This window comes from Pseudorasbora parva, chromosome 2 (genome assembly GCF_024679245.1).
Source record: "Pseudorasbora parva isolate DD20220531a chromosome 2, ASM2467924v1, whole genome shotgun sequence".
Classification (NCBI taxonomy): Eukaryota; Metazoa; Chordata; class Actinopteri; order Cypriniformes; family Gobionidae; genus Pseudorasbora; species Pseudorasbora parva.
This window is the reverse complement of record NC_090173.1, coordinates 53,573,254-53,589,667: the sequence shown is the minus strand read 5'-3', so window position 1 is coordinate 53,589,667 and position 16,414 is coordinate 53,573,254. Positions and strand designations below refer to the sequence as shown.

The window sequence follows — 16,414 nt, the reverse complement described above, 5'->3', positions numbered from 1 at the left end:
CGACATAATGGTTCCTTAAAACGTGCCTTGTCCTAGTCCTGCTACATGTTTAAACAAGAGTAAAACTGATTAAACAAATGACCAATCACAGGTGGGAAGACAAAAGTCATTGCCCCGCCCTCAAAGTGTCAAAAGTCAACTCGAGGAGCGAGCGAGTGTTGAGTAGTCACGCAAGCGCTCATTTGCAGTTGTGCGCGCTAGGCAGCAGGGGCTTGCGCTAGTATTCATTTCCGCCCCTAAATACTGTTTCGCGCGCTCGCGGTGTACAAATGCGCGCTCGCGGTGTACTAATGCGCTCGCGGCTGCACAGATGCGCTCTCGCGTTGCTATTTTCCTCTCGTGGGTCTGTTTTGCGCGCTTGGGTTTATTCGCGTGCTCGTGGTTTTCGTGCGCGCGACTTTTGACTTTATTTAAACGCCATAGAAGAGCCTCATCAATATTTGGTCAGACGAGCATGTTTAGAAAATGCTAGAAAAAACACAAAAAGCATACCTGGCTCTTCTCATCAAAGTTTCTGTGTTGCCCATTATTAGCAGGTACAGACGACAGAACGGCCGTCTCTGTTCTGCACAACGGAGGAAATCCTGATGCTGTTTTGAATGTTTTGAACATTTTATGAGCTCTTCATGAGTTCTCAGCAGGTAAAAATAATGCCACACGCATAAAATGATCGCGTTTAATCCAGCACACAGCGTTGTTTTGAATGTTGTGAACATTTCATGAGCTCTTCATGAGTTCTCTGGTAAAAAAATAATGCCATATGTACACGCATAAAATGCCCGCGCGTGTAATCCGCACACAGCGTTGTTTTGAATGTTCGGTAAACGAGCTCCTACGTCATATAAGCCGACCAATCAGGTTGTGAGCGTCTCCCTATGCCTTTGGTTCGGTAACTTTAGGTTTGCTGTTAAAAATGCCTGTGTGAACGCTAAGCAGACCAGGACTATTATGTTTGTTTTTGTTTTTTGGTCCGGACCAAACGAACCAAACTAACTGAAGTACAAGTATGAACTTTTGATTCATATACATCATATACACTTTTGATACATAACTTAAACCCTTTTCAACTGTATCAACAGAATAAAACAATTATCTCAGAGGAGAAGAAACCAACTAAATATTTTAGTCTGACTAAAACCTCCTTTCTTAAATCATTTTAATGACAATCAATTATGAAAAGATAAATCCGTATTAACAGTAATAAACAACCCTGAGAAATGTGCTGAAACAGTGGACCTCAGGTCTGTATGTCTCAAAGTCTTGGTGGTCTTACTTTGTCTCTTAATCTGAGCAGGTTCAGATGGTCTCTGTGCCGCTGCCCCATCATTCTTGGGATTCAGGATCACATATTTTGTTTTGAGGTTCTCCAGCTGGTAGCTGAAGCCTTTGCTGGCCGGCTCAAACTCGATCTTCTGCAGCAGCACTTTCTTGGCGGATGAAGCCAGAAGCTTGTTGAGGTCGCCTTCATCGCTGGAGTCCTTGCGGCCCGGCTTCAGGGCCTCTTTGAGCTTGTCCACTATCGGCATTATGTGTCACTGATGAGGAAAAACGGATAAAAAAAGAAAGTTTTGAAACCTGCTCCATCATACATACATTGCTTGGTTAGAAGTTTTATTATAGCTTGTAATAAACCAATGATTTTCCAGTCTTTAAAGCAAGTATAGAGTTCATTCAGATTAACAAATCAAACCTGCAAGCAAGTAAATGCAGTAGATATAATGTATGTCTTATCTGGCAAAACCAGGCAAGCCACATTTAAAAAAACTGGATCCTGTACCTATGTTTGAACCAATCAAGCTATCAGTAATAGTACAGCTGCATTTACAGAGCTTTTGCATGCTTTGACAGATACTAACACAAGGCTACATGAAATGCAACATCCAAACATTGTGTCTGAACAAAATCCAATAGGTGAACAGTCAGGATGTGGCAGGTGTCTGGTTACATAACAGCAACAGCGCTGCCACTAGGCAAACGAGCACACCCATCAGGTACCGCGGAGAACGAACAGAAGTCAATGCTCGGTCAGGGCATCCAAACGATACATGCAGAAAATAAAGCAGATTAAATGAGATGAAACATACACTGGTCTCATTTGACAAATTTGTCTCCAGGTTGAAATATGATCAAACTTACTACATTGTTTAAATCACTAAGTACTGGGGGGAAAAAACTGTAAACTGAGAATCAATCACCACATCATCTTTTGAAAATTGCCATGTATATTTCTAAAACGGTCAGCTCATATGAGATTTCCTGCAGGGCAAACGGCTCATTGCAGCTGCACTTGCTCTGACTGCGGCTGGTGATACAGAGACCAGCTGTGAGATCATTCCCAGTGCAATGATACTACTTCCTTCAAGCCAATAGACAGCACATCTAGCAGTATATACAAACACTAAATGGACAAAAGCATTGGGACACATGACCGTTACATCAACAGGCACTGTATTTACATCATATTCTAAATACATACACATTAATATGGAGTTGGCCCCCCTTTTGCAATCCCTTTCTTCTGGGAAGTCTTTCCACAAGATTTTCTGTGAATTTTTGCCTATTCATCCAGTAGAGTATTTGTGAGGTCAGACACTGATGTTGGACGAGAAGGCCTCACTGACTCTCAGGGTGCGTTCACACTTGTCATGTTTGGTTCGATTGAAACGAACCCTGGTGCGATTGCTCGTTTAGTGCGGTTCATTTGAACACATGTGAACGCTGCCATCCGAACCCTGGTGCGCACCAAACAAGCGGACCGAAGCCGCTAAAAAGACGGGTCTCGGTCCGCTTCCAAACGAACTCTGGTGCGGTTCGATTGATATATGAACGCAACACGGACCAAAGACCTGTAAACGAACCAAAAACCGGACGTAATGTCACAAGATGCGACGCACAGTCAGCTGATTTGACGACGCGGAAAGATCGGTGTATCCAAAATGAATAACGTTAACATTAGAGGGCAAACGTGGAGCAACGAGGAGGTGCCTCATCAATATTTGGTCAGACGAGCGTGTTTCGAAAATGCTAGAAAAAACACACAAAAATCAAATGTTGCCCATACAGACGACAGAACGGCCGTCTCTTTTGCATAAGAGATGCCCGTCTCTTTTCTGCACAACGGAGGAAATCCTGATGCTGTTTTGAATGTTTTGAACATTTTATGAGCTCTTCATGAGTTCTCAGCCAGTAAAAATAATGCCATATGTACACGCATAAAATGACCGCGTGTAAACCAGCACACAGCATTGTTTTGAATGTTCGGTAAGCGAGCTCCTGCGTCAAATAAGCCAACCAATCAGGTTGCAAAAATGTACACAGTTTTTACATTTATTTTTAAAATCGAACATTAAAAGAGAATGACAAAACATATGTAAATGATTAATCAGTCAGACTATATTATATAATATAACCCTATATTAAGTAGGGGTGTAACGGTACAAGTATTTGCACCAATCCGGTTCAGTACAGGAATTCTGGTAAGGTTCACAAACGCAATCTTTAACAGTAGGGTTGTTTCATGCGTGGTACAAACTTCAATCCAAGTTCCCACACTAACAATTCTGTCCATTTTACAATGAAATTCAAACAATAAAAGCTGTTTTTTCGCTCTTTAATGTGGCGTGACTGATGACAGTATAGGCACATCAGTTCAAACAGCGGCGCGCAAGTGAATGCCATCCTCTCTTTCAAGTGAAAGAATAATCATGAATCAACATACATTACTTACTTACTGAAATATATATCATATGTTGTATTTTCGCTCAATCTGTGTTTCAACGGCAGAAAGACGTCAATAAAACAGCTTGAGAACAATGTCCCGTAGCATCACATTAGTGCTGCAACGACGCGTCGACGTCATCGATTACGTCGACTACAAAAATACGTCGACGTGTGTGAAACGCGTCACACTGTTTGTTTACATCTCGCGTAATGGCATGCAGGGAATGGAGAAAGTTGCATTCTATTACAAAAAGAGAGACCACTTATCAAAAGTATGGGAATACTTTAAACAGAGGACAAATAAAATGGCCCTTTGTTCCCTTTGCAAAACCGATATGGTGTACCACGGCAGCACAACTGCGATGCGCGAGCACCTCAGAGGAAAACATCTCGGTGCTGTCCGGTGTTACGGTTTAACTGGTGTCTGTGTGATCTGGTGACCAACTTCCTGGTTCAGGTCGGATATTCTTGCGGCTTTCTGAAAAGGAGAGATGTTTTTAACTCGATGCGGTGCGGACGCGCCTGGAAAAAACAAGCGCGTCGCTTCCATTATTAGAGTGCTTATCGCGCGCCTACATTGGAAATAATGAGCTTGAGCGCGCAAAAGACGTGAAATGTGAATGGCCTCTTAAAAGACAGTGCGCCGCGAGACAACAGTCACAAAGCACTGAGCTACCCCGAATCAGCTCCAGATTTCTGGAAACCAAATAGCAGAACCCTGACTACATTTTATGGTTTGCTAACATTTCATAACAAGAACATTTCATGACGTCTCAAACAACTGTAAATGTATGGCTACTGTGGGTTAATTATAAACGCTATCATAAACTCATATTTACCATAGTAAAATAATTTTTTTTGCCTCTTTATTATTTTATACTGTAAAAACTTCAACCACATTGGTTGAAAATGAATAAAGAATGAAATATTATATGAAAAGTTGTACTTATATATTTTTTTGTAAAGTTAAGGGATGAACCCAAAGGATTCATGAGCTAATTACAAAAAAGAACATTCGATTAATTATTTATTGTAATAAAAACAATTTAGATTAGTCGACTAATCGGGGAAAAATAATAATCGTTAGATTAGTCGACAGAAAAAATAATCGTCAGTTGCTACATCACATTTACCTCAGAAGTCATTCAGTGTCACAGCTGTCAGTTCACTAGAGGAACAAACTCTTTCACTAAATATATGACCTATATTAGCCGATATAATCACTACACTTCATCTGATGGTGATACCTTGTTTATTTAATGCATATTAAATTAATGTCATGAAAATGACAGCCACTGTGAACAAATTAATTGGGGTAAGAAACATTTAGTTATAATTTAATTCCTTTAAGGACAGTTTGTACAATTTGTAATTTTGAACCTGTACTGAACCATGAATTCAAGCTTTTTGTACGGTTATACTCCTCCTAATATTAAGTATATGTTATTTAATATTACCTAGTACTTAAATTTATAATTACACTGTAACAAGGACACTGCTACACAAAGTATATTTTATATATATATTAAACTATATATATATATATATATATATATATATATATATATATATATATATATATATATATATATATATATATATATATATATATATATATATATATAAATATATATATAAAATGCAGCTATGTTGCAATCAGGACACAGATGAGCAGTAAAGGCTGAGTTGTGTTCTGCATGGTCTTACTCATCAGGTCTAGTGCTGACGTACAGAGCGGAGCAGGCTGCACATGCATCAAAGCCACAAGGGCAGAATAACCTTCATGTGCACTTGCGCTGAATGGTGACACAGTCCTGCACGAGCTGCGCTCAGCCAAAAGCACTGAGGTAACCACATGTGCCTGAGCATCAAGACACTCTCTCACGGGCATCTTCACTCGACTGACCGATTTACACTCGTAAATATTCAACAGCAGATCTGAAAATTAACTATGCTGAGCATGTTACACGCATAATACAAGGAGATATACTGTCCTTCTCAGCAGTAGAGTCGTTCACAATCTACATCGCTGACAAGCGAGACGTTTGTGCATTTAGTTTCCTACAATGGACTGTAAATAATGTATCCTAGATCCCCACCTCATCGAGCGGCTCTTTGTTTTCGGTCTCATACAGAATCCCGTTACTATTACAGTCTGAGAAACCAGCAGCTGAACTGTGTAAATGCATCCAATCAGATCTTTTTTTAAACCCCGTTTGACCGACTACATCAAAAGGCTGGTGAATTCAGTGCTGCTAGATCTGACTCTACAAACGTACAGCATGATTGAGGAAATGCTGCCAAGGAGGACAATTCTCAGGTCGCCAAACAACCCTCTACACACACCGTGGCAACAGAATCGCCATTGGCTAGTACATTTTTTTGTTGAGTCGCCAGACTGATATACTTTATTATATTATATTATATAAGGGCTGTGCGATTTTGAAGAAAAATGCGATATACGATATCTTGTTAAATAGTGTGATATTCGATATGCGATACGATATTGCAATTAGTGTGTAAAATCTATGTCAATTATATATATATATATTTTTAAATTAAAAACTGAGAATGAAACCATTTGTGCTTCACATTCTTTCTGGGAAAAGAAAGCATCGCTACAACTTCTGAAAGTGACCAGCAGTTTTAGCCAACATTTGTGTCACGCATTGTTCCCGTTTCGGTGCGTGTGGGTCAAACAGCGCAAGACTGCCAGTTATTGTTTTTTGCTAATTATTGTGTTTAATAACTCTTTTTAACGTCAATCAAAGTCACATAAGTAACAGTAATGTGCCCAGTCTTTTCTAATGTGCCCAGTCTTTTCTCTTTTCTCTGTGTATATATATATATATATATATATATATATATATATATATATATATATATATATACACACACACACACATATACATAACACCTAATTGAGCAATAAACGGCCCAGCTTTTTAAATATCTGAACACACTCTCTTAACATCAGTCAGTCAAGCATTTGACTAGTTTATGATATGATAATCAAGAACTATTTAATGATAGACCTTTAGTAATTAGAACTAAAACTGTTGGTGAGCATGTATGAATGCATATTTGTCATTTAACTTTGGACTGGTGGTGGTGCTTAAGATATTGTTGGTGTTTCTGTAAAAAAAAAGATTGTTCTTAAAAGCTGAATAATTCTAAATTAACTCTGGTATTTTGACAAGAAAATTTTTGTTAAAATGTAGCGCGTCAATTCTGCGTGGTATGCAAATATGCACACTCAGCAAAGTGAAGGAGAGTTGTGCGCCTTCATATACGGTACGCCATCAGATGAGCTGAGAAACTCTCATGCGCTCAGTCGGTGATCAGTGAGTGAAAATATATCTATGCTAAACTTATTCTTAACCAACACACACACTGGCGAGTAAAATCGAAGCATTTATTAATGTATAGAATCTACTCGCATATGCAAGTGTTTTACTCGAACAAAAACCCAATTGACCCTTTGCAAAGATCTGCGCCCTTAGTTACTGTTGCTAGGTCAGACAAATTCGAAAAAATAAATACTGTTTAATGTGCCTTGACAGATCGCTCTAGCGCCTCAGTTCAAGCGGCACGTGAACAAATCGTCTTCCTCTTTACTGCTAGTAATAGCCCCAAATAAATATGAATGAACATCAGAAGGTATGTTGTTCAAACTACGGCAAGACGTCAGAGACACAGTTTTCCAAGTTTAAGTCAACCATAGCTAATCTACTAACTCTTCTGTCTGGTTTGTGTGTCGCACAAAATGTCGGATTCTGCGTTTTGATTGGTCAGATCGCCTGTCAATCAAACTCAGTGAAATTCAGATATAAACATTGTTAAGAACCGTTTAGATGATTTCCTGTTGATTCAGTAGAATGTGAGGAAATACCAACATGGCGGTGCGGTGGCTCCACTTTTCAAGTCGTCAATTGTCTTTTATAAAACATTATTATCATTATTATTATGGTTTTACAGCAGCAACAGTAACTATGGTTACCATGGAACTGCGGTGGTAAAACGACACACAAAAGAACTTCCATTAGAACACAAGAACAAACTCGACTCTCAAACTTGACTAACTGCACAATTATGCCATTAAGGGATGGTTTCACCCAACTCAACAGCAGGTTAAATACGGACGGCAGAAGCTACATATTTCACTTTATAACGTGGATATTTCTCTTACACAAACCCATCGATTCGCTTCTGAAGGCCTTTATTAACCCCTGCCGTCATATGGAGCACTTTTATAATGGATGGATGTACTTTTGGGCTGGGAAGCTTTATTATAAAGCCTGGAAGAGCCAGGACATTTTTTAATATAACTCTGATTGTATTCGCCTGAAAGAAGAATGTCATACACACCTGGGATGGCTTGAGGGGGAGAAAATCATGGGCTAATTTTCATTTTTTTGGGGTGATTAAATGATATATGATAAAATTATGCCTTTAAGATAGTGTACATGAAAACAATTATTGCTGTGTTGTACCAACATGTATTGCACTAAATTATAAAATATATACAACATTGACATTCAATATGAGAGATTTATATCAAAATAAATTATTCCTCCATAAAGCATGTCAACGGTACAGTATCTGGTTACACTTTATTTGATTGCCCTTGTTGCAGTGTAATTGTACATTTAAGCACTGTACTTAAGAAACAACGTACGGTTACACTATTTTACAGTTTCCTACTTACTGTTCCTAATTACATTAAACTAACCTTAAACCAAATCCCAACCCTATAGTAAGAACATGTAGTTAATTACTATTACTCAGTACTTCAACACATAATTACACTGTAACAATGACACCGTAAAATAAAGGCTTACACTTTGATAAGGTGTCATTGTTACAGTGTGATTATATAATTAAGTACAGAGTAATATAGGATTAGGATGAGGGTTAGTTGCATGTAATTGTAAATCATTTACTGTTATTACTATAGTAAGTACATGTAACGTAACAAGGACACAAACAAAGGGACCCACTTTATATTAGGTGGCCTTAACTACTATGTACTAACATTGTAATTAATCATTTGATGCACTTATCGTGTACATACATGTTTACATTGTAGCCTATTTACATTTTTAAAATTACCTGCATGTAATTACGTCTGTAATTCATTTCTGTAGTTACATTTGTACTTACACAGTTGGCACTTCCCTTACACCAAACCCTTAAACTGACCCAAACCACCACACCTGACCCTAACTTTACCCTTAAACTGACCCACACCACCACACCTGACCCTAACTTTACCCTTAAACTGACCCACACCACCACACCTGACCCTAACTTTACCCTTAAACTGACCCACACCACCACACCTGTCCCTAACTCTACCCTTAAACTGACCCACACCACCACACCTGACCCTAACTTTACCCTTAAACTGACCCACACCACCACACCTGTCCCTAACTCTACCCTTAAACTGACCCACACCACCACACCTGACCCTAACTTTACCCTTAAACTGACCCACACCACCACACCTGTCCCTAACTCTACCCTTAAACTGACCCACACCACCACACCTGTCCCTAACTCTACCCTTAAACTGACCCACACCACCACACCTGACCCTAACTTTACCCTTAAACTGACCCACACCACCACACCTGACCCTAACTTTACCCTTAAACTGACCCACACCACCACACCTGACCCTAACTTTACCCTTAAACTGACCCACACCACCACACCTGTCCCTAACTTTACCCTTAAACTGACCCACACCACCACACCTGTCCCTAACTTTACCCTTAAACTGACCCACACCACCACACCTGACCCTAACTTTACCCTTAAACTGACCCACACCACCACACCTGTCCCTAACTTTACCCTTAAACTGACCCACACCACCACACCTGTCCCTAACTTTACCCTTAAACTGACCCACACCACCACACCTGACCCTAACTTTACCCTTAAACTGACCCACACCACCACACCTGTCCCTAACTTTACCCTTAAACTGACCCACACCACCACACCTGTCCCTAACTTTACCCTTAAACTGACCCACACCACCACACCTGCCCCTAACTTTACCCTTAAACTGACCCACACCACCACACCTGTCCCTAACTTTACCCTTAAACTGACCCACACCACCACACCTGACCCTAACTTTACCCTTAAACTGACCCACACCACCACACCTGACCCTAACTTTACCCTTAAACTGACCCACACCACCACACCTGACCCTAACTTTACCCTTAAACTGACCCACACCACCACACCTGTCCCTAACTCTACCCTTAAACTGACCCACACCACCACACCTGACCCTAACTTTACCCTTAAACTGACCCACACCACCACACCTGTCCCTAACTTTACCCTTAAACTGACCCACACCACCACACCTGACCCTAACTTTACCCTTAAACTGACCCACACCACCACACCTGTCCCTAACTTTACCCTTAAACTGACCCACACCACCACACCTGTCCCTAACTTTACCCTTAAACTGACCCACACCACCACACCTGACCCTAACTTTACCCTTAAACTGACCCACACCACCACACCTGACCCTAACTTTACCCTTAAACTGACCCACACCACCACACCTGTCCCTAACTTTACCCTTAAACTCACCCACACCACCACACCTGTCCCTAACTTTACCCATAAACTGACCCACACCACCACACCTGACCCTAACTTTACCCTTAAACTGACCCACACCACCACACCTGTCCCTAACTTTACCCTTAAACTGACCCACACCACTTTACCCTTAAACTGACCCACACCACCACACCTGACCCTAACTTTACCCTTAAACTGACCCACACCACCACACCTGACCCTAACTTTACCCTTAAACTGACCCACACCACCACACCTGACCCTAACTTTACCCTTAAACTGACCCACACCACCACACCTGACCCTAACTTTACCCTTAAACTGACCCACACCACCACACCTGACCCTAACTTTACCCTTAAACTGACCCACACCACCACACCTGTCCCTAACTTTACCCTTAAACTGACCCACACCACCACACCTGTCCCTAACTTTACCCTTAAACTGACCCACACCACCACACCTGTCCCTAACTTTACCCTTAAACTGACCCACACCACCACACCTGACCCTAACTTTACCCTTAAACTGACCCACACCACCACACCTGACCCTAACTTTACCCTTAAACTGACCCACACCACCATACCTGACCCTAACTTTACCCTTAAACTGACCCACACCACCACACCTGACCCTAACTTTACCCTTAAACTGACCCACACCACCATACCTGACCCTAACTTTACCCTTAAACTGACCCACACCACCACACCTGACCCTAACTTTACCCTTAATCTGACCCACACCAGCACACCTGACCCTAACTTTACCCTTAAACTGACCCACACCACCACACCTGACCCTAACTTTACCCCTAAACTGACCCACACCACCACACCTGACCCTAACTTTACCCTTAAACTGACCCACACCACCACACCTGACCCTAACTTTACCCTTAAACTGACCCACACCACCACACCTGTCCCTAACTTTACCCTTAAACTGACCCACACCACCACACCTGTCCCTAACTTTACCCTTAAACTGACCCACACCACCACACCTGACCCTAACTCTACCCTTTAACTGACCCACACCAGCACACATGTCCCTAACTTTACCCTTAAACTGACCCACACCACCACACCTGTCCCTAACTTTACCCTTAAACTGACCCACACCACCACACCTGACCCTAACTTTACCCTTAAACTGACCCACACCACCACACCTGTCCCTAACTTTACCCTTAAACTGACCCACACCACCACACCTGTTCCTAACTTTACCCTTAAACTGACCCACACCACCACACCTGACCCTAACTTTACCCTTAAACTGACCCACACCACCACACCTGACCCTAACTTTACCCTTAAACTGACCCACACCACCACACCTGTCCCTAACTTTACCCTTAAACTGACCCACACCACCACACCTGACCCTAACTTTACCCTTAAACTGACCCACACCACCACACCTGACCCTAACTTTACCCTTAAACTGACCCACACCACCACACCTGTCCCTAACTTTACCCTTAAACTGACCCACACCACCACACCTGACCCTAACTCTACCCTTAAACTGACCCACACCACCACACATGTCCCTAACTTTACCCTTAAACTGACCCACACCACCACACCTGTCCCTAACTTTACCCTTAAACTGACCCACACCACCACACCTGACCCTAACTTTACCCTTAAACTGACCCACACCACCACACCTGTCCCTAACTTTACCCTTAAACTGACCCACACCACCACACCTGACCCTAACTTTACCCTTAAACTGACCCACACCACCACACCTGTCCCTAACTTTACCCTTAAACTGACCCACACCACCACACCTGACCCTAACTTTACCCTTAAACTGACCCACACCACCACACCTGTCCCTAACTTTACCCTTAAACTGACCCACACCACCACACCTGACCCTAACTTTACCCTTAAACTGACCCACACCACCACACCTGACCCTAACTTTACCCTTAAACTGACCCACACCACCACACCTGTCCCTAACTTTACCCTTAAACTGACCCACACCACCACACCTGACCCTAACTCTACCCTTAAACTGACCCACACCACCACACATGTCCCTAACTTTACCCTTAAACTGACCCACACCACCACACCTGTCCCTAACTTTACCCTTAAACTGACCCACACCACCACACCTGACCCTAACTTTACCCTTAAACTGACCCACACCACCACACCTGTCCCTAACTTTACCCTTAAACTGACCCACACCACCACACCTGTTCCTAACTTTACCCTTAAACTGACCCACACCACCACACCTGACCCTAACTTTACCCTTAAACTGACCCACACCACCACACCTGACCCTAACTCTACCCGTATTGTAAGGTGTTTTGCAATACAATTTGAACACAGTAGGTACATTGTACTTATTTTTTGATGTAAGTACATAGTACTTAAGGCCACGTAATATAAAGTGTTACCAAATAAAGATGTACTTATGCATAGTTAGTTAATATTACTCTGCATTTAAATATATAATTACACTGTAATGACACCTTAAAATAAACGGTTATACTTTATTTTAAGCTGTCCATATTACAGTGTAATAATTATAAATGTAAGTATAGAGTAATATTTAGTAACTACATGTAATCACTATAGGGTAGGATTAGGGTTTGGTTGAGGGTTACTTCCATGTAATTATGCATAATTTTTTATTACTACATACGTACAGTAACAAGGACACTAAAATAAAGTGTTACAGAATAAAGTGTAACCCAACATACTTACTATAGGGTTAGTTGAGTGTAATTGTGCATAAGTTACTGTAGTGTGTATGTAACAAGGGCACTAAGATAAAGAGTTACGTTACCCAGTGAAGTCTAAAGTGTAGCCCATTTCCGGCTAAAAGCACGTGTCCAGTGAGGACTCATGTGGCATTTAACTAGCACACTAACCACTACTACTCCTTCATGCATCTAGCTGACGGGTTATCATCCTATTTTACACAGTTAGCGTATAAAGATACACCATGTTTCCCTACCCAGCTTATGAATTCTCGAAGCGTGTTAATGTTGCGTCTGGAAAACGTGGCTAGACAGCAGTTTTGGCCATCACAGCACGTGCTGAAGCCCAAGGGTTTGAGACACAGCCGAAGTAACGTTACATAGAAATGTATCATCGACACACGTCCATACAGCTCAAAGATTACACATACGAGATTAAAACCCCCTACTTCGCTCGTTGTGTAAACTAGCTCGGTGGATGTCATCAGTATTTCGTGTAGTTGAAGCCAAAGCGGCGTACAGTGCCCTTATTAGAGATTATTACTGCAGCTGATATGATTTCAGTACACAGAAACATGTAATGATGTTATGATTCAGCTCTACTTACCACCCAGGGGTTGTTTACCTCAAGACTACAGTATTAATGTCAGTGTTTTGCGCGGGTCGCTAGTCAGAGCGGCTAGTCACACAAGCTAGCATCTGCTTTAGCGTAAACATTGCGCTTTTCTTCGACGTCTCGGCGCGTTTGTGTGTTTAACCCTGGCCAAATGTAACTAAATCAGATACAACGGCTTCACTTCCTGACCCGAGCCGCCTCACAAAGCGAACGTGGCGTTCAAACTGCTGCAATGTGCTGCTTCTAGCCCTCATACAGGCGCTTACTGACGGAAATCGGGATATCATTCGCCATCAAACGCATGCGAATAACATTAGATACCTACCCATCCGTGAATGGCAGCGAATCGTTTGATCTGCTTTGCTGTTAAGACTGTATTCCGCTACGAAGCCGTCATTTTGTTACGTTCTCTCCCCCATGCTGCATTATGAAAGGGCGTGTGCGGCCGTGATTGACGTGACGGAGCGGCCAATCGGCATTGAGAACGGCCATGACGACACACTTCATTCATGGTTCCAGTGTCCAATCAGAGGACGCGCATCGATTTGCTGGCTAACTTTTAACATGGATCCTTTCAATTCAAGAATTGCTTTACTCGGACTATGGACGGAAGGGAGCCTTCTTCTCTGTTGCCAGGGATTTTTAAACAGGGGTCTGCGAGGGGCACTATGGGGAAAAAGAGACGACTGTTAAGGTTGTTGTAAAAATGTGGATTAAAAAGACAAGTGAATACAAGTTTAATACAACACATATTAATTAATAATGAGTAAAACGTCCAGACTATATTAATTTTGATATACATTTTAATGTACCTTCATCTGGCCTTTGTTCTCTTGTTGCCTTACAAAACATAACCAGAAACTTCCAACCACATTGTTTTTCTTGGTTTTGTGTCTAACAGATGTGTCTAAGAAACAGTTATAGCAGACAAAGAAAAACTATCTTTACGAAGAGTCAAGAGCCCAACTGAAGCAAACACTGATCACGATAAGGGTGACCAAATATGTTCAATTAAACATCAACACCTAAAGATCTGCTAATTCTCAATAAGAGCTTCTGTAGACGTCTGACAGAAATAAAGTCAGTCTGGGGCCCGTTCTTCGTACCTCGCTAATACATCCGAGATGATTTGACAGATCCCAGATCTTTTAATCCTGATAACTGATCTCAACCGGATGAAGCTGCAGACTCGGAGCCTCCACAGTCCCGCACTCAGAGTCCCGCATTCTCAGACCCCTCGTTTCCCCGAAACAGCGCCTCCTGCTGTTCTGAAGACCGTATAACACCCATATCCAAATAGGATGCAATATTACGCTGTCGTTTCATTTAAAGTTTTCATTTAAAAATAAATTTACACAAAATAACGCTTTTGCAAACATATTTGCATTCCCAAAAAAAATCATTGTTTTCTCTGACTAAGTACGCAGTAGAATTGTTTTTTTGAGTGTGGGCAATTGAAAGAAAATTAAGAAAGAGAATTGCGTGAGTGACTTTGCTTTGCATCTTCAATTGCGTAAGATGAAATAATAACTGTAGCTGCTGTAAATAATACACTTACAGTTAGTAATACAATTTTTGAATTGTACAGATGTGTGTATTATTGGTGTTTTGTCTTTTCTTGTCTGAGTTTTGCTTTGCATTCCAGATATCAACAGGTTTATAATGCTAAAAATTGTGGTGGTTTTTGTTGGTTTAACTTAAAAAAGTAAGTAACCTGGTTGCCTTAAAATTTTGAGTTTATTGAAATTAAAAATTTGAGTTGATACAATGAAGGAAATTAGTTTAATAAATAGAAACTCAAAATATTTTTGTATCTGAACCACATAAAAAATGAAAATAGCACTATTTGGCATGTTTCACTGCGTCATCAGAAATAACACAAACATAATTACCCAATATGCTTACAAAATCTTTTAATAATATTTTAATAAAGGCTGTCGAATCTCAAAAAATGTTCATTGTATTAACTCAAAATTTTAATTTCAATGAACTCAAAATTTTAAGGCAACCAGGTAACTTATTTTCTAAATAATATTTTACAGTGTAGCAATGTATAATATGTTAATTAGCCCATTAGCATATTTGACCTGAAAGAAACATTGGAATTGTTTGATTATGTAAACATTATCCCAATGAACGTGATAATAAAGATAATTTCACCTTTATTGAGCAACTTTTTATTATTTTGGGGAAATTTCATATACACAAGAAGAAATGGTCAGGATCCGAGCCACATTTTCTTCTTTTTCTTCAGGAGACTGAGGACTATTGCTCCAGTTTAAAGAAGATTATGAAGAAAAAACAAGAAAGACTTGAAATATTCCCGGGTCGAAAAGAAATATATTTAAATTGTGCTTTTTTGGACATGTTTAGTATATTTAAATGACACTATACTAAATGCATATTAAATGTGTTATTTTAAAACAACTTCAAGTTTATTAAGTGTATTTTAAGATATGCTTAAGTTCAATTTTACGCTATTTGCAATATATTTTAATATATTAAATTGTGCTAAAATGGAACAACTTTAAGTACATTTAGTGCAATTTAAATGTATTTCTTTAAAAATGTATTTAAAAATATATTTTTAATAATTAATTTTAATGGACTTCAAGAACATTTTTTTTTTTTTTTTTGAACATTCTCTTTATTGGTTTTTTTAACATTGGCACAACAAAAAAAAACCCAACACAATTCACTTTGCTAATACA

The 16,414-nt window shown here is 40.5% G+C and overlaps 2 protein-coding genes across 3 annotated transcripts in view; both read right to left on the bottom strand.

Moving 5' to 3' along the window:
* Positions 1 to 14,183, bottom strand: part of usp36 (ubiquitin specific peptidase 36) — a 44,242-nt gene extending 30,059 nt beyond the window's left edge. For both annotated transcript variants that reach the window (XM_067423994.1, XM_067424001.1), the window contains exons 1-2: positions 14,029 to 14,183; positions 1,274 to 1,535 (exon numbers count right to left, since the gene is read on the bottom strand). In XM_067423994.1, the coding sequence (XP_067280095.1) occupies positions 1,274 to 1,526 (253 nt within the window). In that variant the 5' untranslated portion in view covers positions 1,527 to 1,535; positions 14,029 to 14,183. The remainder of the gene's footprint in view (positions 1 to 1,273; positions 1,536 to 14,028) is intronic.
* Positions 1 to 16,414, bottom strand: part of LOC137046683 (NACHT, LRR and PYD domains-containing protein 3-like) — a 233,284-nt gene that overhangs the window by 86,422 nt on the left and 130,448 nt on the right. The gene's annotated exons all lie outside the window — the stretch shown is intronic.